Source organism: Panthera leo, chromosome B4 (assembly GCF_018350215.1).
Source record: "Panthera leo isolate Ple1 chromosome B4, P.leo_Ple1_pat1.1, whole genome shotgun sequence".
Lineage (NCBI taxonomy): Eukaryota > Metazoa > Chordata > Mammalia > Carnivora > Felidae > Panthera > Panthera leo.
This window is the reverse complement of record NC_056685.1, coordinates 87,731,296-87,757,746: the sequence shown is the minus strand read 5'-3', so window position 1 is coordinate 87,757,746 and position 26,451 is coordinate 87,731,296. Positions and strand designations below refer to the sequence as shown.

Genomic DNA, 26,451 nt, shown 5'->3' with positions numbered 1-26,451 from the left:
GTGTCTGAAATATATGCACTCAAAAACAGCAATTTCATCCCAAACCAAAATTACTGAGGAATGAGGTATCTGTATCTCTTAAGAAGTCACTGGATGAACTGCTATATACTAAAAGTGGTGGACAGAAACTAAGTTGTTAAGCTGCTGAGATACCATACCAAAATACCACAGACTGGGTGGCTTAAATAACAGAAATCTATTTATCACAGTTCTGGATGCGAGAAGTCTAAGATGAGGGTGCCAGCAAGGTGAGATTTGCATCAGACTGCTCTTCCTAACTCACAAGCAGCTGCTTTATCACTGTGTTCTCCCATGGCAGAAAGAGTGAGAAAGAGCAAGAAAGCTTTCTAGTGTCTCTTCTTATATAAGGTCATTAACTCCATCATCATGGCCCTACAGTATGACCTCATCTAAACTTAATTATCTCCCAAAGATTCCATCTCCAAATACTATCACATTAGGGGTTAGGGCTTCAAAATACTAGTTTTGAGGGGGTACAACTAAGCACCAAGGTGACTTTTTTTTTATAAGAATATAAAAGTTTTTTATAGCATTATGCATTATTATGAGAGTAGAAGATTTGGTGTTCTATGACTGATGAGTGGATATGAAAAGGAAAAGGAAGAATATCTCTGCTTCCTATACTTTTATCTTAATTTAATGTAGTTAAACCAGCATTTTAGAGAAGTCTTCCTAAGATAACTCTGATAATACTTAGGAAAATAAGCAGGGGAGTGATAGATATTTGGCCTTGTCATAGGTGAACTCTACCAGCTTTTGTTTACCTGGGAAAGTCTTAATTTCTCTTTCATTATTAAAGGAAAGTTTTGCTGGGTATAGTATTTGTGGCTGGCAGGTTTTTTTTTCTTTCAATACTTTGAATACATCATCCCACTCCCTTCTGGCCTGCAAGATTTCTGCTGAGAAATCTACTGAGTCTTATGAGCACTCCCTTGAACATGATGAGTTGCTTTTGTTTTGCTACTTTGAAGATTCTCTGAAACTTTTAACAGCTTAATTATAACATGTCTTGGTATAGTTCTCTTTAGATAAATCCTAGTTGTAATTCTCTGAGCTTCATGAATTTGTATGTCCCTTTCCTTCTTCAAATTTGGGAAGGTTTGGGCCATTACTTCTTCAAACTGGCTCTCTGCCCCTTGCTTTCCTCATCTGAGACTCCAATAATGTATTGTGAAGTAATAAGAAATATATATATTGGTCCCTGCTCCTGGTTCCTGACACAGAGCTCCTACAATTCTCATAATTTCCTGAGTGATAGGAGCATCTGACACAGAGTTTTAAGTCTCCTGAAATTTCCTATGTGATTCTTTCATTCAAATGCGGCAACCCTCAATGGATTGCAGGATAGGGGCTGGATACCAGAAAAAACAATCATAATTAGAAGCTTGAGACTTTCAGCCTCACCTCTCATACTGTGGAGAGGGAAGAGTGGTAGAAATTGAGTTAATAATCAATCATGCTGACATGATGAAACCTCCATAAAAATCCTACAAGTATGGAGTTTAGGAAGCTTCCAGGTTGGTGAATACATCTATATGCTAAGAGGGTGACACACCCCAACTGCATAGGGACAGAAGCTCCTGCTCTTGGGACTTTTCCAGACCTCACCCTATGAATCTTTTCATGTGCCTGTTCTTTTCATGAATCTGTTCGTTGCTATCCTTTAAAATATCCTTTGTAATAAATAAGCAATAGTAAGTAAACTGTTTTCCTAGGTTCTGTGAACCACTTTGACAAATGATCAAACCCAAAGAGGAGGTTGTGGGAACTTCCCATTTACAGCCAACTTAAAATCTGTGGATAACCAGGCAATGCACTACTTGCAACTGGCATCTGCAACAGGGGAGTCTTGTGGAACTGAGCCCTTAACTACAGGATCTGTACTAACTCTGGCTAGTGTCAGAGTTGAACTCAACATACGATATCTGGCTGTCAGAGAACTGGCTGATGTGGGAAAAAATCCATACATCTGATATCCAAGGTGTTGTGAGTGTAGGAGCATAACCCAATGTGCTTTTCCTAGACATGGATATCTTGGTCTGCTGGATGATATGCCAGAAGTCTGCTAAAAGCTCTTCTTGCTTTTTATGTTTTTGCTCCTCTGACCTGGTAATTGCCAATAACTTGTCTTCAAGTTTGTGGATTCTTTCTTCTGCTTGATCTAGTCTACTGTTGACCCCTTCTATGAATTTTTCAATTCAGAATTACCATATACTTCTTTAGAATTTTTGTTTTGTTCTCCTTTATAGTTTCTACCTCTTTATTGATATTCTCATTTTATTCATATACCATTTTCTTGATTTCATTTAGTTGTTTGTATTCTCTTTTAGTTCATTCAGATCTTTACGATGGTTATTCTGAATTTCTGTCAGGTAATTCACTGACTTCCATTTCTTTATGGTTAGTATCTGGAGATTAATTTTGTTCCTTTAACCGAGCCATATTTCCCTGTTTCTCTGTATGCCTTATTTTGTTGTTGTTGTTGTTGTTGTTGAAAAAGTCAACTCTTTTAGTCTTTATGGACTGGCTTTGTACAGGGAAAGAACTTCACCAATCAGCCTGGAAACCTCTCAAACCTCTTCTGTCAATGTGTTTCCTCTGGGCTTGTGTGTATAATTTCCCAGCAGAAGACACTTGCTTGTTTCTATTCAGAAGCTCCCCCTGGTGTATGTCTGCAGTACTATGCCTCTCTGGGCAAGCAACAGGTTTGCCTTGGTGCCTAGCAGGCCCAAATGTGCTGCCTGTCAGTGTTCCAAAAATCAGGTGAGACAGAAACTAGGTGGGCAGTACCCCAAAAAAGTCAGAATATTAGATGCGCATTTTATCTTTTGCCCATCTAAAGGAGAAGCCATAGGTTGGCAGTTTTCTCCTGATCACACCATGCTGAGATGTGTAAGGAGTGGAGTGAGGTATGCAGTTAAGGGCCATGAGCTTTCCTACCCACTGTAATGAACCTCTCTGTTTGGCCTTCCATTTGCCTATGGTGCTATAACCTCTCAACTGGTTTCCGAAGTTGTCACAGAGGTAATTATGTACTGTTAAGTTGGTGTCTCTCTGGGGGACAGCGGGCTTGAATCCTCATATTCCAACATTTTGCTGATGTCACTCTGGTTTACAATTTTAAAAACTTTCTTTGCAGGGACTCCTGGGTGGCTTAGTCAGTTGAGTGTCCAACTTCGGCTCAGGTCATGATCTTGTAGTGAGTTCGAGCCCCACGTCAGGCTCTGTGCAGACAGCTCAGAGCCTGGAGCCTGCTTCAGATTCTGTGTCTCCCTCTCTCTCTGCCCCTCCCCCACTCAGGCTCTGTTCTGTCTCTCAAAATGAATAAATGTTAAAAAAAAAATTTTTTTTTTAAGTTTCTTTGCGGACTAGGGTGCCTGGGTGGCTCAGTGAGGTAAGTGTCCGAGTCTTGATTTCATGAGAAATCGTGAGAAATTCGTTTCATGAGACTGAGCCATGTGTCAGGCTCTATGCTGACAGCACAGAGCCTGCTTAGAATTCTTTCTCTTCCTCTCTCTCTGACCCTCTCCCGCTCGTGTTTTCTCTCTCTCTCAAAATAAAAAAACACGCAATAAAAAAGTTTCTGTGTAGATTGAAACGGACTATAAATAAATACAATTAAGAAAATATGACAACTGCCAGGTAAAAGCTCTCCATCTTTGGAGAAATTAAGCAATTTTTCATTTATTTTCAACAAGTGACAGGAGACCTTTCAAAACCTCCAAAAGTTAATCATTGTAAAGATTCACAGAATTTCCCTCCATTTCAACTGTATATAATTAGACAAAAAAGTCTTATTTTTTCAATTAAAAACAATTATTGGAAATTATATCAAATACCATGCATGTTGGGAGGAACACTGACTGTAATTTTTAAAAAGTTAATCCCTACAGAGAAAGATGGAGCTATGAAATAAAGTAAGTTCATAAACTCATATACCTAAATGTTCAATTATATGTTATTAATATGGGTAGAAGAGAAAAAGTCCAAGCCAATAATAATGAGTGTACCAAAAGACTCTTAAACCTTTGGTACCTAACTCTGATAACTTAACAGTGTCCCTAATAAATAGCAACACTTTTGAAGTCATTTGATTTCCTACAGTTATCTCAATACAATGCATTCAATACATCAATGTATATTATACATATACTTTTTGTGGCCAGAAATAATTATAACTACAGTGCTTATGAAGATTATTTCTAAATGCACTTTGCATAAATGGATTTGGAATATGAAAAGAAAATGTATAACATGTTTATCCTAAATAATAAAAAAAAAGCCCTTTATTTTAAAAAGCTCTCCACAGAATTTAGTATAAACTATTATCTACTAGTTTGTGAAGTTGTTGGCTATCTCTAATATTTAGTACATCAAATGCTCACAGTATTAGAAGTATTATAATTTTATACAGTTTACTATTCCACAATGATCAATAACCAATTATTCCTGTTAATTAAAATGAAGTATACAAGCTTAAAAAAAGTACAATGCTGGATTTGACTTAATATAAAATTAAAAAGAAATATAATACATCATTTTCTCCAAGAAATATTGATACATTGATGTATTGTGATCAGGAATATCAAATTCATAAATTTATGCAAAATAAATATAATACTGGACTAGAAGCCAATATAGTTGATTATTAATCCTAGAGTTCACCAAATTTTTAACTTCTTTGCTTTAATCTGTTAAGATACATAAAACAGTATAAATGAAAGTAGCATTAATTTAAGATACTATAATTTTAATTATCCTTCAAATATCGATAATTAGCTAAGAAGCTAAATTCCCCAGCCACAAATTCTATGCTGCCTTCAGATAATAGGCCATGACTCTACTTGACATACATTAAAAATAAGCAAGATTTAAGAAAGGACAGCATAAACCTTTATTAGAGTAACTAGGAGAATACCTATAAATACCTAAAAAATTCTGAAGTGAAAAGGCTGAATGCACTGTAATAAATTATCATTTAAAAAGAGCACTGCATGCAATTACACATACAAACATGCATGAAAATTAGCACTTACCAAAAGACTGTAAAATTGCTTAATCAGAACAGATACTACTCTCAGCAAACGCATGCAGATAGGAAAATACGGTTTTTCAACTGGTGCTGGAGAAGATGAAGAGCTGGAACCTTGTCTGAACTTTATATTTGGAGAAAAGAGTTTTATCACAAGAGGACATACCCTTTCTTTGAGAAGGAAACTAAACTCTTGGTGCTATTTGCAAAGACAAAAAAAAAAAAAATTAACTTAATTGGTACTTATTATTTTTACTTTTTACTTACTACTTTTCAAACATATGTACTAGCAAATAAAACTTAATAACCAGTATGAATAATTTAGCTTTATTATATGTTTAGTTTATTACTCTAGTTGACACACAAGTATGAAATTAGTGCTGCTCTTTGAGAATGTAAGATCAAACTGTTCATCATTATTTCAAAGTTTAAAAAGAATCTAATTTAAAAAGGAATCTAATGAATTGGAATTAAGTGGTTTATTATTAGGAATTTTAATTTTGCTGGAACACTATCAATTAAAAACATAAAGAACAGAAGAAAACAGATTACACAAATAGCTAAGGCATTTAAAACAGGCAGCTGAAAGAACATCAGTTTAACAAAATATGTTATATAATTCATTAATTTTATTTTGCCAAGATAACAATTCCATTCATGTATGGAAGATTTAAGAATTAACTTAATATTTTGTTCTTCTTAGGCTGCTTGAACAGAACACAATAAGCTGATTTTTAAAAATGCAATGACAAGCATAATTATTTTATTTTATTTCTTAAAGTTTTATTTATTTAAGTAATCTCTACACTCAGCCTAGAACTTGAACTAATGACCCCAAGATCAAGAGTCTCATGATCCTCTGACTGAGCTACCCTGACACCCCCCATAATTATTTTAGTCTGGGGAATCTTGCAAAGGATTCTTAAAATTTACATATAGTCATATCATGTCATGCAAAAAACCTTCCTTAACCTATTCATTTCCTGCCTATATTAGCCCAAAATAGTCCCATTTTACTGATAATATAAAGTCCAGTGCACAACTAATGCCTAACCTCAAATATACATTATTTTGGTTTTTTATTCATCCAAATACCACTGAGGCTGAGAACAAGGCACAATAATAGAAATCATCCAATCTAATCTTTTAATCTTACAGAAAAGGGAAAAAATAAGGCACAGGGCAGTTTATTTGTTCAGAATTAAGATTTTTTAAATGTCTCCTTATTAGAATCCGATTCATCAGAGGAAAAAAAAAAAATGAAAAAATACCAGTAAGTGAAAAGATAAAAATAAAAGCCTTGCCTAATATTAACTTCCTGGAGAAACGTTATTGATCACTGCTAACTTCCGAATGTATATTCTTCTAGACTTTTATACACATTTTAATGTACTTTTTAATTCTTTGTCCCCCAAAATGGAATCTTTAGAGTTAAGTGATTTGAAATTCTACTGTCCTATCGATAGTTTCTTTGACTGCCAAAATGAAAAGCATACCAAAGTACATTTTCATACTTCACTAACTAAATTTATATACTGGTTAATTGATAAATATTATAGACAACTCTTTAAAGTTTTATCTATTCACACTTTTTCCACTCACTACTCAACTGAATACAATTGGGCTTCCTTCATAACCACTAGGAACCACCCCAACTCCACTCAAATTATTCCCACTACAGTCATCATGATCTCTATGTCCCCAAATTATCATCTGTATAATAAAAGTTTCAGTTCCAAATCCTGGGCTAAAGGATCTTCTACTATTGTAGCACTTGGCTCACACATTTTGGAAGTGCCACTTAGGGAGGCAGTATGGTAAGGAAAGGAACTAGGTTAGTGGTAAAAAGATCTAAATTTTAGTTCAAGATTTGCTAATAACTAAGGAATCCTATGTAAATCAATGAATCAATATTAGACTTTAGCTTCTTGCAAGTTAAATGAAAAATTTGGATTCTTACTTTTTCCTCTATAACTCCCATTGCAAGTTAAACTTATCAGCCATTGACTACTACTTTTTTCCAAATAAATTATCAAAAAGCACATAGGTACATATAAACAAGTAAAGATCAGTAACAATTTTTCAGTTTTTACATATTTTAAAAAATAGCCACATACTACATTCCTTCGTGGATTCACAGACTGAGAAATGTCTCACTAGATAGTCTCTAGGGATTCTAAGGTTAAAATTTCAAAATGTGAGGGCACTACAATAATGTAAGACACACTACATTATCACAGTTCTAAAGTCTAAAGCTATAATTCTTTCAGTCCTCTAACATGGGAAAAAGAATACATGTTACTTTCTTGAAAAATATCTGTGAAAAAATTATAAATTAATTTTGTTGCAAGATACTACAAATGGCTTACTTGTAAAAAGACCTGTGGAAAATCATTCAGGACTGACTCAAGTAATTCAAGGCCAAATGTTCGAGTCATTTCTGTCATGCCTACTAGCCAGTAAGGGGCATCAGCATTAACCAACTGACAAAGATCCTGGGAAAATAATTCAAACAATAAATAAAAAATAAATAAAACATTTACATGCTAGAATGAAATGTGCTGTTCAGAATTCATAAAAGTAAAAAAATTATCTCTTCTTATACAGTATATTTACTCCTTAGAAACTAAACACTGGTAACTGAAATTCTGACAAACTATATACTTGATTAAATAATTAAACTTTTAAAGAATCGTGTAACTTTTGACAAGACATAATATAAAGAGATAAATGGTTAATAGTCTTTTAATGAAAAAACCCTTATAATAATCCTTTAATAAATAATTAATAACATTTCAGTGCCGATAAATCTCATCTTACTTAAAAGATTTATTCACGACAAATAATGTAAAAATTAGGTATTTGTATATCAAATTATATTAAATAGGCCAAATATTTATTAGTTAAATTTTAAGTTGAAAATTATTTTTTCTTACTAGTTATTTTTCTAGTATAATATAATATAGTATTTTCTAGTATAGTGTAATTCATTCTATTTCCTTAAAGTGAAATGTTACATTTTATCATGTTACTGAACTGTGGATAGTCTTTAACGTTAAAGAAGTTTTTTGGAATACTACTTTTGACACTTCAAAATTGGACACTTAAAAAATGACACTTTAAAAATTAAAACAAACATAAATTGCAAAAATCAAAAATTTACACAAAACTATATTCTGTAATAAAAATCATTTTTTATAAATTGAAATACCTGGAAAAGCATATATGCATCTTTAGCACAAGGTTTGAGGGTGCTGACACATCTTCTGTTACTGTTTCCTTGGACCAGTACTGGTTGTTCTATAATATCTGTAGTCAAAATCAGATGAGTTTTAGGAGTCTATAAGGACCTTTAAAAAATCATATGCACTACTTAAAATAAATACATGTTTATGAAATTACAAACTTTATAGGCTCAGAACTATGCTTCGAAACTGGGGGAAAAATACTACTTAGCAATGAGAAAGAATGAAATCTTGCCATTTGCAACAACATGGATGGAACTGGAGGGTATTATGCTAAGTGAAATAAGTCAGTCAGAGAAAGACATATATATTTTCACTCATATGTGGAACTTGAGAAACTTAACAGAAGACCATGGGGGAAAGGAAGGGGAAAAAAACAGTTTCAAACAGGGAGCAAACCACGGGAGACCCTTAAATACAGAGAACAAACTAAGGGTTGAGGGGGGGGCTAGGGGAAAATGCGTGATGGGCACTGAGGAGGGCACTTGTTGGGATGACCACTGGGTGCGGTATGTAAGCAATGGATCAAGGGAATCTACTCCTGAAACCAAGAGCACACTGTCTACACTGTACATTACCTAAAGTGAAAATAAATTGTATTTAGGAAAAACAAAAAAAAGAATGTATCAGTAAGATGAAAAACATATGATGATTCATCATTAGGAAGATGGTGGCGTAGGAGGACGCTGGGCTCACGGCGTCCTGCTGATCACTTAGATTCCACCCACACCTGCCTAAATAACCCAGAAAACCGCCAGAAGACTAGCAGAACGGAGTCTCCGGAGCCAAGCGCAGATGAGAGGCCCATGGAAGAGGGTAGGAAGGGCGGAGAGGCGGTGCGCGCTCCACAGACTGGCGGGAAGGAGCCGGGGCAGAGGGGCAGCCGAGTCTGGCTTGCAAAAGCGGAGGGGCTGGATGGGAGTGTGTTCTGACAGCGAGTGGGACTTAACATCTGGAAGGTTATAAGCTAACAGTTCTGCTCAGAGAACGGGAGGGCTGGAGGACAACGGAAGGGAGAGTTGTTGAGCCCTGGACGGCACAGCGCAGCTTGGCGGGGAACAAAGGCACTTGCCAGCGCCATCTCCCTCACCCATCCCCCACCCAAAATCCCAAGGGGAACCGGTTCCTGCCAGGGAACTTGCTGGCACCACACAAACACCCAAGGCTGTGCTTCTGCTGATCCATCCCTCCATTGGCAGGTCTGACTACCTCCCGGTGCCACAGGGCCCCTCCCGAGGCGGATCTCGGAAGGAAAAGCGAGCTGACTCTGCCCCTCTCATCGCTGTGCACCTTGCCGAACCACCCCAGCTAATACGCCAGATCCCCAGCACCACAAGCCTGACAGTGTGCAAGTAGCCCAGACGGGCCACGCCACCCCACAGTGAATCCCGCCCCTAGGAGAGGGGAAGAGAAGGCACACACCAGTCTGACTGTGGCCCCAACGGTGGGCTGGGGACAGACATTAGGTCTGACTGCGGCCCCGCCCACCAGCGTGAGTTATTCAAGACAGCACAGGGGAAGTGCCCTGCAGTTCTATCCAAAATGACAAAACGGAAGAATTCCCCTCAAAAGAATCTCTAGGAAATAACGACAGCTAACAAACTGATCAAAAAGGATTTAAATAATATAACAGAAAGTGAATTTAGAATAATAGTCATAAAATTAATAACTGGGCTCGAAAACAGTATAAACGACAGCAGAGAATCTATTGCTACAGAGATCAAGGGACTAGGGAACAGCCAGGAGGAGCTAAAAAATGCTATTAAGAGCTGCAAAATAAAATGGAGATGACCACGGCTCAGACTGAAGAGGCAGAGGAGAAAACAGGTTAACTAGAAGATAAAATTACGGAAAAAGAAAAAGCTGAGAAAAAGATAAAAAAAATCCAAGAGTATGAGGGGAAAATTAGAGAACTAAGTGATGCACTAAAGAGAAATAATCTACGCATAATTGGTATTCCAGAGGAGGAAGAGAGAGGGAAAGGTGCTGAAGGTGTACTTAAAGAAATAATAGCTAGAACCTCCCTGATCTGGGGAAGGAAAAAGGCATTGAAATCCAAGAGGCACAGAGAACTCCCTTCAGACGTAACTTGAATCGATCTTCTGCATGACATATCATAGTGAAACTGGCAAACTACAAGGATAAAGAGAAAATTCTGAAAGCAGCAAGGGATAAACGTGCTCTAACATATAAAGGGAGACCTATAAGACTCGTGACTGATCTCTCTACTGAAACTTGGCAGGCCACAAAGGAATGGCAGGAGATCTTCAATGTGATGAACAGAAAAAATATGCAGCCGAGAATCCTTTATCCAGCAAGTCTGTCATTTAGAATAGAAGGAGAGATAAAGGTCTTCCCAAACAAACAAAAACTGAAGGAATTTGTCACCACTAAACCAGCCCTACAAGAGATCCTAAGGGGGATCCTGTGAGACAAAGTACCAGAGACATCACTACAAGCATGAAACCTACGGACATCACAATGACTCTAAACCCTCTATAATAACACTGAATGTAAATGGACTAAATGCGCCAACCAAAAGACATAGGGTATCAGAATGGATAAAAAAACAAGACCCATCTGTTTGCTGTCTACAAGAGACTCATTTTAGACCTGAGGACACCTTCAGATTGAGAGTGAGGGGATGGAGAACTATTTATCATGCTACTGGAAGTCAAAAGAAAGCTGGAGTAGCCATACTTATATCAAACTAGACTTTAAATTAAAGGCTGTAACAAGAGATGAAGAAGGGCATTATATAATAATCACAGGGTCTATCCATCAGGAAGAGCTAACAATCATAAATGTCTATGCGCCGAGTACAGGAGCCCCCAAATATATAAAACAACTACTCACAAACATAAGCAACCTTATTGATAAGAATGTGGTAAAGGGGACTTTAACACTCCACTTACAGAAATGGATAGATCATCTAGACACACAGTCAATAAAGAAACAAGGGCCCTGAATGATACATTGGATCAGATGGACTTGACAGATATATTTAGAATTCTGCATCCCAAAGCAACAGAATATACTTTCTTCTCAAGTGCACATGGAACATTCTCCAAGATAGATCACATACTGGGTCACAAAACAGCCCTTCATAAGTTTACAAGAATTGAAATTATACCATGCATACTTTCAGACCACAATGCGATGAAGCTTGAAATCAACCACAGGAAAAAGTCTGGAAAACCTCCAAAAGCATGGAGGTTAAAGAACACCCTACTAAAGAATGAGTGAGTCAACCAGGCAATTAGGGAAGAAATTAAAAAATATATGGAAACAAACGAAAATGAAAATACAACAATCGAAACACTTTGGGATGCAGCGAAGGCAGTCCTGAGAGGAAAATACATTGCAATCCAGGCCTATCTCAAGAAACAAGAAAAATCCCAAATACAAAATCTAACAGCACGCCTAAAGGAAATAGAAGCAGAACAGCAAAGGCAGCCTAAACCCAGCAGAAGAAGAGAAATAATAAAGATCAGAGCAGAAATAAACAATATAGAATCTAAAAAAACGGTTGAGCAGATCAACGAAACCAAGAGTTGGTTTTTTGAAAAAATAAACAAAATTGACAAACCTCTAGCCAGGCTTCTCAAAAAGAAAAGGGAGATGACCCAAATAGATAAAATCATGAATGAAAATGGAATTATGCAACCAATCCCTCAGAGATACAAACAATTATCAGGGAATACTATGAAAAATTATATGCCAACAAACTGGACAACCTGGAAGAAATGGACAAATTCCTAAAATCACAAAGAAAAAGATGTTTAAAGTTACAATAAAGATACTTGATGAAGATATGAAAAGGTTAATCTTTACATTATATAAATATTCATTAACACATGTTAAAAGGCACAGACAAAAATTCACGTGAGGAAACTCACTCCTGAAAATTTACCTTAAAGAAGTAAATCAAATGGAAAAAATATGTAAGAAGACACTCAAAACAGTATTAAAATACTGAACACAATATAACTGTCCAGCAGGAAACTCGTTCATTAAATTGTAGAATAGCTACAAAATACGGTGCAACCGTTAAAATTTAAATTACAAAAATAAAAGAATGACATGAAAAATTCATAGAACATAATGTTTGGCTAAAAATACATACAATGCAACAGCTGATATAAAAAAATGTGAAATTATACATAATTAGAAATAAACATGGAAAATAAAGAGCCTCTTCTTGGGATGATAGCACTGTAAGGGATTTATCTAAACTGCCACTGTCAATGTAATAATATTGTTAAAATAAATCTGTTTTTTAAAGTATTCTAGTGTTTAGATGCCTAAGTTCACAGGGCGAAGATGGAAAATAAAAAGAGGAATCAGGCAAGCAAAACCACCCACTGTGAAAAGGAAACCACTTTTATCACTCTACCTCGGTGCCGTTCGTCTTCAGCAACCATCCTCTCAAAAACAACAGTGACAACCTGTCGCACTGTAGCAGCAGCTGTATTATTTGTAATATTATCTTTTGTGAAGTGTAGTCGAAAACAAAGAACAATTGCCTAAAAGAACAATTTTCATTTAGTGTGAAATAAGGTTGAAGAATATAATAACTATTTGTTTTATTAGACATAACCCAAAACTAAATAATTTATGTTTGGCCGTTCCAATCACAGATACTAAAAGTCCCACCTTCTTCTCTTATACAATAAAGCCACAAAAATCCTTGGATTCTGAAATAATTCAAACTGTGTAAATATACAGCCACATAAGATTTGGTTAGATAATGTGAAACACACATTTCACAACTTGGTTCTTTGTTTTTTTAAATTTATTTGTTTTGAGAGAGAGAGAAAGAGCAGGGGAAGGTCAGAGAGGGAGGGAGAGAAAGAATCCCAACCAGGCTCCATGCTGTCAGGACAGAGCCTGACACAGGGCTCAAACTCATGAAACTGTGAGATCATGTCCTGGGCCAAAATCAAGAGTTGGCCGCTTAACCGACTGAGCCACCCTGGCACCCCACAACTTGGTTCTTCTAATGTATGTATAAAAATGTGTTATACTTTTATTTCCCCAGAATGACTTGTTTTGTGAAGAACAAGTACTCAAAGTTTGTTACATCACTAAGTCACTTGGAGAAATATAAATAGGCTAAACACATAAATGAATAAAATGATAATTTTTTAAAAGAAGTCATTCTTTATTTCTAAAAATCAACTTCAGGTTAAGTTATAATTTATATACAATAAATTCTAATCCTTTAAAGTATTTAATATGATGAGTTCTTTTAGTTATATTCCCCCATGAAACTACTGCCACAATCAAGACACAAGACAGTTCCATCACCCTAAAACTCTCCTGATGTTCCTTTGCCCTCCACATACTCCTCCACGCTTGGCCCCAGTCAACCTCCTGGTTACCTTTTTCATTACGGTAAGCTGGCATTTTCTACAAACACAGTCATCATTCAGTATGCACTGTTTTTTGTATCTGGTTTCTTTTACTTGTAATGTTTGTAAAATTCATCCATGTTGTTCTCTGTATCGGTAGTTTGTACTTTTTTACACCTGAGTAGTATTTCACAGTATAGGTATACCAATATTGTGTTTATCCATTCATCTGCTGATAGACGTTTGAGATGTTTGCACTTTTTAGCCACTGTGAATAAAGCTGCTGTGAACATCAAATACAAGTCTCCGTAGAGACGTGTTTTCATTTACCTTGGATAAGTAACTGGAAGTAAAAAGGCTAGATCATACGGTAAATATAAGGTTAAACTATTAAAGAAAATGCTAGTTTCCCAAAGTGATTTTACACACCTTACAAAATTTTAAAATTTTAGACATTTTTTAATGTTTATTTTTGAGAGAGAGAGGCAGAGAGGGGGGCGGACAGAGGATCCAAAACGGGATCGGTGCTAACAGCAGCAAGCCCGATGCGGGGCTGGAGCTCATGAGCCATGAGATCATGACCTAAGCTGAAGTCAGATGCTCAACTGACTGAGCCACTTAAGCACTCCTACAAGTGGAATTATTTTTAAAAGGTGAGAAGGAAGAGTTCTTACAGGGAAAACTCAAAGCAATTCGGGAGAATACTGATAACCCCAAACACATTTTTTTCTCTCAGTTTCCTATTCTTCTGTATTTTTCTGCTTCTTTTCTCTTTTCCTATTCATGACTAAGCCTGTCAGCTATTCCCAAAGGACTCTGTTCAATCACCTTAACCTGATTTTAACTCTAACCTGAGGAAAATAAAGCATTAGTGGTATTTTTAACATGCAATGTCCATTATCACAAGAACTACAGGGAAGTTGCTTTCAGTACAAACGGTACTAGGCTTTCCTCTTTCAGGGAGCTTATTCAAATACTGTCTCCAAAGCAATTATGAACTTTGACCACAGGTTTCCTACCTTAGAAAGTGCCTCATCATGAACTACTGTATTGGTTGTTAAAAGAACAAGAACTGTTTGAAGTAGCTTAAGTTCTTCAAGACTGTTTTCCATTAGCTGCCAAAGCATATTAATTATATTTCCAGCTGCAGTCTGTAAAATAATTATTTGAATTACTGTCAGCAAATAAAATATAAGGTTTTAGGTCCCTAAATAAGAAAAGATGTACAAATATTACTACCTCACTTGGAGAGAAGTTCTTGGTCATAATAACAAAACCTATGTTTTTGGATCTATAGGTCAAAACACATCTTTCAACTAATCTGAGATTTAAACTAATTTTTTCTCAAAAAATAAATTTCTTTAAAATGTACCATTTGAATATATGCAAACAGCAGCATGCAGTTCTGAGATGTCTAGTCAAAAAAATCAAAGCTCATTTCTACAATATGGGTATATTTCATGTGGACATTTATAAATATAGTCATGCAAGTTAATTGAGACTGACTACTACTGTTTCATATATTATTCCCTTTACAATGTCATAAAAAAATAAAATGCAACTCAAATTAACAAAACATTTATAAACTCAATTAAATTGGACATCGTTTAGAATGCTGTATTAAAGGCAAAAGAATGTATCGCTTCTATTAAAGTACCTTATGGAGTACCACAAAGTTAGAGACCATTGCACTCGAAAGCAGGATGCAGATAGACCGCTGAAATGTTTTTCAGTGTTGTACTATCATAAGGTAATTAGAAACCACTGAAATTAATGAACAACAAATTACCACTTCAGATAATATAGCAAAGTCATGATTTTTCCTTTTTAAAAATAAATATATTCTCTTCGGTGATACTGATCTATAGTACTCAATGGTGTCTTCTTAGTCATGACATGACAAAATGCACTTCATCTTTATTCATTATTCATGAGTGCTTAATAGTGAGAAAATCTGGTGATCTTTTAAAATTAAGCCATGTCCTTCAAGCACATAAATTGTTTTACATTAAATTATCAGGTATACTGCATTTTCCCCTAATGAAAACTCCTGATTTGATTCTTAAGTACACAGTTTAAATTAAGATCTTCACATTACCTCAGACACGACTTCATGGGACATGAGTCTCTGAATGGCGGCCAAACACAGCTGAGTAATCTTCGGCTCCTTGGTTCCACAACCCATTAGGAACGGCTGAACAACCTCTGAGCTGTTCTCTTTCAAAGCTTTATTTAGAACACATATAAAATAAATTATTAAATCTAATTCATAAGTAGAAATACTTTTATGTATTTACAACCAGTAATAACAATCTTAAGAAAAACCACTTTATGTAAAATAAATGCCAAAACAAAAATCAAATAATAAGAGTTAAAATACTTCAGACAGATATTACAGACTCTGTATCTTAACTACCCCTTAGCCTCAGCTTTCCCATGGCCTTCTCCTAGCACTGTTTTTTGATTTTCCTTCATCTCCTGCTGCAAACTCTTTAAGGACAACTTCTCAGAAGTTCTATCCTGCCTCAGAGAAGCACTCTATTTCTTCAACAGTGCAGAGGGAGAAATATGAATAAAAATATTCTAGAGCAGAAAAAGTAATTAAAAATAGTATATACATCATCCTCATTACCCTTCTGAATGTTCAGAATCTCCACACAATCTTATTACATGCTTTGAATTTATAGAGCCCTAATTACTTCTTCAAGAAACAAACTCATTAAAAACAGTAACATTACTCCTCTTGTTACTAAAGTATCACTTTAAATTAATTGGATGCACATGCTATAATGCCAAATCTTAATTTAACCCCTTCTACCAAGCCAATTCTTTCAGAAGTTTTAAAGTGGTAACAAAAATCTAAAAAGTTAGAAAATGCACAAAACCAAAAATTAAATTTACAAAATGAAATTAAGCCAATACACACTTAATGGCTATACAGAGATGAATGAGACAGGTCTGCCACCCTCAGAGAATTTAAAAAGACAACATGGGATTCTAAGGAAAAAGAACATTAAACTTATGTGTTTGGTATATGGTTCTCAAAAGTACGACACCCATCAATTATTTTTTGAGGTTAAGAATTGTAATGAAGACATACAAATCTGAGTTTTAACATGTTTTTCAAAAGAAATTGTTAGAAAGTCATCCACGATCACATTAAAAACGTAAAATCAGTGTTAACATTAATTTCATCATTTAAATCCCCACCTTTTTCTCCCAAAGCTCCCATTATAGTATGCTAAATAAAGACCACAATTTCCTACAGCATACTCTGCAAAGTCCTTCGGTATGCCAGCATAAATTACTGATTTAAGACAGCTAAGAGATGGCAAATATGACTGGCAAAGAACAGTGTTTCCAAAAGGGCTCCCCTTGCCTTATTTCCTTGATTTCCTAGGCATAAACGTTTTGATTCAAATCAAGACACAAGGTACCGTAACAATGTCTCAAAACATTTCTATGAATGATTAACAGAGGACAATAAAGCTCAAAAAATACTATTCTGAAGCAGTAAATATCCTACCATATTCAACCCTGCTGGAATTGCTGAAGCATGAGGCTACCCCAACTCTGCTGAACATGCCTAGTTATTAAATGCCATTCAGCAAATACAAGTTTTCAACAGTAACAAGTTGCATTTATCATTTTTATGATGTTAACATGTTTCTCATCTGAGTATCATAATAATCATAGAGAGTTTTTAGAGCATGATTTGGCTCAAGTGCATAGTAAGTGGTAAAGCCACATTTTGAAAACAGGTCTTCTAACTCCTGGTTCACTATTCTTCCCACAACATTATGCTGCCACTCTTTAAGGTAAACAGCACTTAAAGCAAATCAAAGTTCAAACAGTTACAAGTATCTCAGAGGAACCAATGATCTGCACTTTCATGCTGTCTGCCTGAAGTCTTCAGGTAAATGAAGGAAAAGAAACTGTCCTCATAGAAGGAAAAAAAAATGTACTTTCATAGAGTCTCTGATGAAAGTGACTTCAAGACACATTCAATTGTCACACAGAAAAATCAGTGCCAATATTAATTCTGTCAATTAAACTGATACAATGCTTTCTCATCACTTAGAATTGTTCCTCACAATGTCATCTATCAAGGCCATTGTATTCCCTCGTCTCTGATAACACTCACTCTGACAGCTGTAAGGTGATATCTCACTGTGGTTTTGACGTACATTTCCCTGATGATTAATGATGTTGAGCGTCTTTGCATATACTTGTTGGTCATCTGTAGGTCTTCTTTGGAAAAATGTCTATATAGATCTTCTGCCCATTTTATAATCAGATTGTTTGGGATGCCTCACTTCTTGAAAGAGTACTTCCCTATTGTCTCTGAGATCATCTTCTAAGCCAGTGTCACCCATTCTGCACATTTTGATGCTGGTGCTTTTGTGACCTTACCATTAAGATGTCAACAGAAAATTTCTGTACAACTAGGGTGACAATTTAAATAGCAATTAAACTTACGAGTTATCAACAATGCACATAACTCAAATGACATTAATAGTAATATGAACCTATAAACAAGTTCACATTTGCACCGTAAATGACAGCTACATACTACCTGGCCCACAATGATTGTAAGATGCCATCAACTGTAAGATGCATATCAACTTGGGCAATATTAAAATGTGAAAAAACTGTGCCTCTTAGAAAGAATAACATAAAGTGAGTTTCAGCAAAATGTTGTATATGGGGGCAGTCACAGTTACCCAGGTGTCTCAAGTTAGGATAAATTAAAATAGTATTAAAAATAATTTTTATGAATTTTATTTTAATGTAACTGAAAGGAATCCAACATCCATCTCTTGCCTCCTTCCCATTCTTTCTCCCAGTTTATATGAGAATAAAATAATAAAAAAGGATGTTTCAATGTTATCAGAATAAATCAATAACAAAAAAAAATACAATGTACTGATGTTTTGTCTTTTGAAACACAGTGTGAAAAAAACATATCTACCATATCCAGATCACAATGCAGTAAGACAGAAATTACAACAAAAAAAAGGTAGTTTTTTTTTCTTCTTGTAAAAGTGATAGTAGTCTTAGGAAACAAAATTAGCCTGCTCTTCTAATTGAGAGATAGATGCTCTTTATATACAATAATTTTAATGACATGTTATTTTAAATACAGCTTTATATAAAAACCTTCCTATGGACTGAGACTTTAGAAATCATGAGGAAAAAGCTATATAATGATATAAAGACATCTTGCTTTAACTATATTTTAAACTCATTCCAGGAAATTAAGAAGAAAAGGCTCAACTCTTTTTAATCAGAACTCTCTATTTCAAATTCCTTCAAAATATAAAGACAGGCTTTTTAGGGGGTAAGGAAAAAAAATTTATTTTTTTTAACCTAAGTCCCTTAATAAATATGACTCCCTTAATAGAATAACACTGTTGGATAAATGTATTTTATTTCCAAATTTTATAACTGTGAGATCAAATGATACACTTTCACACACCTGAAAGAGGTCCAGCAGGTCCCCATATCCTAGGGGTTTCCTTGCTCTGAGCAGTTTCACTGCATAATTGTAGTTTTTATCCTGGAAAGAAAGAATTAAACTAGGATACCCCACTACGAATCACATTAATGGGGGTTAATAAAAGTTTCATCATGATAAATTTTAATGGTCATTAAATAACAAATTATAATTCTTGTGAAAGAAATAAAATATGATGTAGATATGATTGCTACCCTCAAAATCCCTTAAAATTTAGTTATGGGAAAGACTGATATTTCTAACAAAATTTAAAAAAATTTAATGGTTCAAATAGTCTGAAAATACTTTAAATGAGTCAAGAATTGAAGGACAAATAAAAGTATGGGCAGTTTCATATTAAAAGCACATTATATGAAAAGGAAGGATTATTTAAAAAATGATGCTAGCTATTACAATTGGTTAGTAATTTTACAAATGAAAAAAGAATCTAGGTCCTCACATCACTCCCTATATTATTAAGAAAAAAATCAAACAAAAAAACTAAAAGAAAATAAAAATGACTACCACTATGTGGAAGGAGAAGGACTTCCTAAGTGGAGAGCAACAAATCAGAAAAATTATGTTATGTAAAAATGAAAAACATCTCAATTAAAAATTAAAAGGTAAATGACTTGCAGGAAATATAAACATGATGGGAAGTTAATACCTTTGCTATAAAATAGTTCAAATAATATAAGAAAAACACAAAAACTCAAAGAAATAAATGTAAAATGAAAAAAGGAAATTTAATAACCTCAAAGGAAAATGTTCAATATTAAAAAGAAGTATCAATTAAAACAAGAAGTCATTTACCTGTTCAATTCCCAAAAACATTTTTTAAAACAATAATCAGCAAGGATGTTATAAAAATACACTCACCTATTACTGCTAAAGGCATAAACTTTTATCAGAAAGCACTGTGGTAACAAATTCCAAGAACCTGTTCATACCCTGTGATTTAATAATTTAATTGCTAGAAATTTACCTTAAAAAAATAATTCTAAATACTGAAACAGGCCTCACATAAAGGAATGGTTAACAAGATACAATCACTGGCTAAAAAATATTATGAAGCAATTAAAAAAAATACAAAAGATACCATCAAAAAAAAGTATTTATGATATAATAAAATGCAGAATACAAATTAAAGTTTTTAAAAGTTTAAAAAAAATCCAAGGAAAAAAGAATAAATAAGAACACATTATACCGTAGAGAAACTATGTAATCTCTCTCACCCACTACGTTAACTTGCACACAGGGCATTAGTTACAGCCCCCTCGGTCTTCTAGCCTGGATTATAGACACCACCTGCCAACAGACCTCTACTTTACTGATGGTACATTGAAATACACCTTGCACACTGCTGGGCGAGTTTACATAGAAACGTTAAAATGAATGTGTCACTTCCTTGATTCAAACTCCTTCCATCCAGCAGCTCAGAAAGTCACACAATGGCAATACTTGAATAGTGTATCCACATAGACCACACTGTTTTATACCTCATATATTTAAGTAATCTGCTTTACTTTCCACTTCTATACCTTATTTGTTGGGCTAACTCCTTTTTAAGCTTTGAGACTCAGCTTAAGATTCCCAGACTGGGTTGGGTGCCTGCCTTCTCTATGTTCTCATAATAAATAAGCCTGTCTATACTTCCATCTTGGCATTTACCACACTATGAAAATTCTCCATTTAAAGTCTGTCTCCTGCATTCTTCTGTGATCTGGCTGATATGAATGAAGTATGACAAAATTCATCTACTTGAATCATCATAACATGTAAAATTATGGTAAAGACTGAAAAGTAGAAAAACACACTAGAGGCAGCACTGACAGACTTACTCGCATTTTTGGAATGACTCACTCACTATTGGCCTGTGCTAAATGAGGGCTTACTATTTCCTATGTAATGTGCTAACTTCTAGCAATATAAGGAGAATAAGATATTGATCCTGACCTCAGGAAGTGTGTCCTCTAGAAGAAAAAATTTCTGGCAAAGGACTTCAAAAGGCAAATGGAATGAAAGGCAGGCACAAACACACTTTTCAAGTATATTTCTTATATTTCCGTATAGACTATAGGTGAGTTACACTACTCATCTTTGTATTTCTTCCAGTGATTCTTACATAATTCTTTCCTTATTAAGAATATATTTATGATATATTCTCTAGATATTTGTAAAATATCACAAGCATATGTATTGCTAAAATAGAAAATACTAAATAAAATCAGCAGATAAATTACCTTTTAACATCAGAAAAAAATTCCAAAGTATATTGCTCATTGCTACTTAAAGACGTTTTAGTAACAAGACCATGGAGATATGAAAAAGATGAGGGAAACTGTGTGAGAAAAGAACACAAATCATACACAATGATCATCTACGTAAAAATTCTATTTGTATACTGACTGTGGCTGAAAGCAGCCATAGATAGATGTAACCACTATGGTTTTGAATATGGGTTAAACACAATTTTAATATCACAACCTCGTTGGTTTCCTTGTTTCAAATATTAAAAAACAGATTCTCTGTTTATGTAATTTTTGTATAACACAAGCCTTCTCAGTCATTTCAAGTATACCGTAAGCTGGCTTAATAAAAACATTTGTAATATATGGTAGTCAAGTGTCAGGTTAAGGCATTTGGCCTCGTAAATTAAGAACTGGATGTTGCTATCTCTCATTTGCAGAGTTTTATCTTGAAAGGAAAAGGAAATGTGGAGATAATGATCTGTATATTTGAATCAATGCTGACATTACCTGGCATAGCATTCCCACTTATGTCAGCATTCATGACAGCAGTGAAAACAAAGAAAAATAAACATTAAAGGAGGATGCTTAAGAGAAGGGGAGATGTAAAGCAAAGATTTATTCTGCAATGTAAACAACCTTCCCTTGGAAAATAAATCTCAGAAAACTAAAATTGGCTAGAAATCTGTGCTAAGTATCACTGATCAGACTAGTTGATCCTAATTAAGGATTCTGATTTTTATAGCAACCCTTTGTATTTTTGGAATATGTAGAGATATCTGAGAATTCAATATCCCATTTCATTTGAGATTCCTCCATTGTTTGATATCTTTAACATCCATGAGAGTGCAAAAGTAGTAATTTACAGTCCCTACCACCATAGAGAAGTAAACACTTCTCAGGAAATGAAATTTTTTAAAAAGTCAACTAAAAATTGTTTTTAGTGTTAACTATACTCTAATTAAGCAGTTTAGAAACTATATATTGACTAAACTCTTTCCTTGTTCTTAAGAGCCCTTGATTTTCAAGATGCTAGTGGTCTAAAAATGTATACATTTTAAAGTATCAGTTGTTATACTTGGTAAAAAATGCTAGGAAATAGTGTAAATGCTAATACAGTCCTCAAGTACATGGCCCTGGAAACTATGGACATTAAAGCATGAACTTAATTGTATGCACATAAAGATTTGTTTTAGTTTGATTTGAATACAGCTAATTGAATTAAAATGCAATTAATAGCCCCCTATATATTAAACGCATACTGAGACAAAATTTTTCTTACTCCTCCTTAAGATTAACCAATTAGACACCTTACTTTAGTATAGAACTCTGCACCAGACAGCGATCCTCTGAAGAAATCAGTCTCTTTTTAAAATTTTCCATCAACTACAGACCCAATGAAAACTTCCACTGTTGGAGAAATGATTAAGGACTAACCATGATATTAGCAATTATGGTAGCAAAAGTTATTATCTGTAAGGATATTCTAATACGCCTGGCCAACTTAAAAATATCCAGATCATAATTTATCTTTAAACATTAATGTCCTCATAGTTGCTAAATCCACCCAACATGCATCTCCCAAACCCACTACCCACCCTCCCAATCCAACCACACATACCTTTGCCTTTACCCACCACTTTCACTATACCCCTTCTCAAAATGCACACAGAGCATTATTCAATGCTGTGAATAATGTTATGAAACTATATGGTGTTTTGACACAATGTTCAAAATCAGAGAAGAAGCTGTGAGAAACAGATGCAACACAGGAGAGCTCACCCTATGGGCACATGTCCAGCAAAGCTGCAAGCCTAAGTGAAATCCGCCTTCCACCCTTAAACTGCCCCCCAAAAGTCTTCATTTCATTTTGTAATAGTCTTTGAAATTCCACCAATTAGAGCTTTTCTGGTATCCTTTTTTAAAAATGTAAAGAGATTTATGAGAGTTAGAGAGATTCCTCACTATTTGGATTTTGGGTAAATTAACTTAATAGGACTATTTTTCTCCTGTAACCAGCTGAGACTAATAGCACCGCTGGAACTGGAAATGCAGAACGAAGAATCGGTGAAGTAAGCAATGATTAAGTATAAACACCTGGGAGGGAGGGTCTAGTGTGGAAACCTCACATTATCACGGCAGCATACTGTAGCAGGAAGAACATGCCCTGGATTCTCAACAGCCAGGGACCTCAGTCTAGTTCCACCATTTATCAGATGACCTTAGTCAAGTAACTTAATCTCTTTGCATCTCGATTTGCTCTACTATAACATAAAAACATTTCCCCACAAGGTTGTCTTTTATAAGACAAAGTGGCACGAATGTCTCACATGTAACAGATTCTCAGAAAATCCAGTTTCCTTCTTTTCCATGTTCATTACAGAGGCAAGAACAAGAAGGCACCAAAAAAAGTAATGAGTAGACTATCAAAAGAGTGCCAAAGACAACTCTTAAAATTCCTCCTTGAAAACCAGGTTCAATCACGAGAATGTAAGAAAACATTTTCTTCTTTCTTCCACCCTACTCCCACTCTTTCTTCATGACCATACTGTCTTAGTCCTACGATTCAAAACTCATATAGTACTACTAAATTTATAATACTACGCTATCACCTGTTTATATTATACTAAAGAGAAAATAGATCTTGGAAGGTGGACTGAGAACCAACCTTTTATTCAATTCAATACAACAAATATTAATTGAATGCCTTTTATGGGTAAGGTGTGTTTTAGGTGACTGAGAAGAGGTGGAGGAGAATGCAAATCCTTGCCTGTAAGGAGTTAGTAGTTTAAAGCTTTCTAATTTCAGAGAATTTTATAACATTCATCCTTGGCAAACCCAATTAGTTCATCAGTTAGGGACTTTTACATATTCTTTATCATAAATAGCACGCTAGGGCACAGAGGAGAGGCTACAGAAAACTGATGGCTGTTTTTTGTTGTTTTAAAGTGTGCACTTTTACTATTAGTGAAATTTTCATTAATTGTTGAATTTTTAATGCAAAAAATTACCTGCCAAAATTTCGGTGTTTCGTGCAGCTATTGTTTTAACTTTTATTATTCCTGATTCAGCAGCCTGTAAGAATAAAAATAATTAGAACATAAAACTTACTATCAACATGGATTAGCTAGGGAAAGAAATATATATGATCACTGTTACTTTTATTTACAAAACTTCAAATACTAAAGCCTAGTAGTGCCATATACATTATATGTCGTAAAACATGATTCATTTGATTGTTCACACGCAAGCTCGGCACTACAGCATGTCGCCCTTCTCTGCCTAAGGCACATCTAATCCCTCATGAATTGAAGTGTTCATAAAATATAAAAATAATAAACAGAAACAAAGCCTAATAAAAAAATTAGGTTTCTCTTCCCCATTTCATACCTCCCTCCAACCATTTAAAAAAAAAAAAAAAAAAAAGCCAAACACTGCAAAATCCAGTAAAACCTTTTTGGATTCAAAGACACTGAATAACCAAGAACTTTATTATTACTTTTAATTTACATTTTTTAAACAACCATTAGATTTTCATAAGGTACCTAAAACACTTCACGAGAAGTATGTTTAGTGGGCAGTATTTGGAAGTTATATAGCATTTTACAAAATGCCACAGAACTGTGTGGTCCAATACAGTAGCCATTAAGCACTTTATGTGAGGTTAGTCTGAACTCAGCTGTATTCTAAGTATAAAATACACAGATTTTGAAGACTTAATATGGAAAAGAAATGCAAACTATCCCTTAAATATTTGCACTGATTAAATGTTGAAATAATATTTTGAACATATTGGGTTAAATTATATATTATTAAAATTAAATGCCCCTGTTTCTTTTTACTTTTTTAATGCAATTTAAAATTACACATATGGATTACATCTGTGGTCCACATTTTATTTCTATTGGACAGTGCTGACATATAACACTGATATATAACTTCCATCATAGAAACTCAGAACATTTTTACTAGCAAGAACCATGCCTATTTGATACTTATACTGGTCTCCAAAAATAATATATCAATATTCATAAGCTATATATCTAAGTTGTCCTATTAATTTGCTTGCTACTTGTTCATTTATTTTGTTATCTTTTATTGCTTGCTAAGGGACAAGTGGTAGCAGGTTCTAAAGGTTTAATAATATTTATGGAATAACAGCAGTGTCCTGTGGGTTCTTAGCTTGAGTACCAGTGGATTAAAATAAATAACACATCGTAGGTTATCCTATGTATAGCAGACCTTTGTCATTTTGTTGGCTTCCAAGCATGTGAAGCCCTTGCCTGTGTCTAGAGATTTCCCAACTTCATGAGTTTAGCAAGATGAGTAAACAAGTGGAACTTATCTCCCACTAGTAAAAATTGAAAATGCCAGATACCTGGCTTTCCCACATGGCCTGGCAGCTTCTTCTAATCCAAACAGACACACCTACCAGGGATTTTGAATATGGAGGCTAATGACAAAGAAAAGCAGAAACAAGACAGAATTCTTTCTGATGACAGCAGTAAACTTCACTTCTGCTTAAACCAGCCAGTCAGCTTTCACTGCTCACAACCAAGAAGGCCTTAGTTCTACAACTTTAAGAAATGGAAATGTCCCAAGTTAAATTAATATGGCTACAAGCAGAAATAACAGTCAAAATAAATTACTTCAGGGAAAGATTACTGATTTTCTGATAATTTGCGGAGAGTACATATTAGAGACACCAGAAGCTTAAAAAAATCCTTGATGCCCAGGTTGCAATACATTACAAGGAATGCCAGCGGGAGCTGGCATCAGTATTTTTTCAAATCTTCAGGTGAGTCCAATATGCAACAAAATTTAGGAGACAGTTGCAATAATGTAGGCAAAAGATGATGGTGGATAAGCCCAAGGTAATAGTGACTGAGATGGTAAGAAGTCAGATTCTGAACACATTTTAGATGTACAAACCATAGCACATTTATAATAAAGATTTGGAGAAAGAAAAATCAGACAAAACAAATACAAAATTCAAGGACACTGAAATTATTATCTATACTTTGTTATACTCACATATCTCATCTCAAACTCT

At 34.7% G+C, this 26,451-nt stretch overlaps 1 protein-coding gene across 4 annotated transcripts in view; it reads right to left on the bottom strand.

Annotated features, from left to right (window-relative positions):
• Positions 1-26,451, bottom strand: part of MON2 (MON2 homolog, regulator of endosome-to-Golgi trafficking) — a 119,190-nt gene that overhangs the window by 76,998 nt on the left and 15,741 nt on the right. For 2 of the 4 annotated variants that reach the window (XM_042947044.1, XM_042947045.1), the window contains exons 2-8: positions 24,410-24,473; positions 15,751-15,878; positions 14,672-14,803; positions 12,695-12,824; positions 8,265-8,362; positions 7,423-7,548; positions 5,058-5,252 (exon numbers count right to left, since the gene is read on the bottom strand). In XM_042947044.1, coding sequence (XP_042802978.1) covers positions 5,058-5,252; positions 7,423-7,548; positions 8,265-8,362; positions 12,695-12,824; positions 14,672-14,803; positions 15,751-15,878; positions 24,410-24,473 — 873 coding nt within the window. Of the gene's footprint in view, positions 1-5,057; positions 5,253-7,422; positions 7,549-8,264; positions 8,363-12,694; positions 12,825-14,671; positions 14,804-15,750; positions 15,879-19,131; positions 19,213-21,392; positions 22,919-24,409; positions 24,474-26,451 lie in introns of those variants that run through there. The other 2 variants (XM_042947046.1, XM_042947047.1) reach the window with 2 other exon arrangements.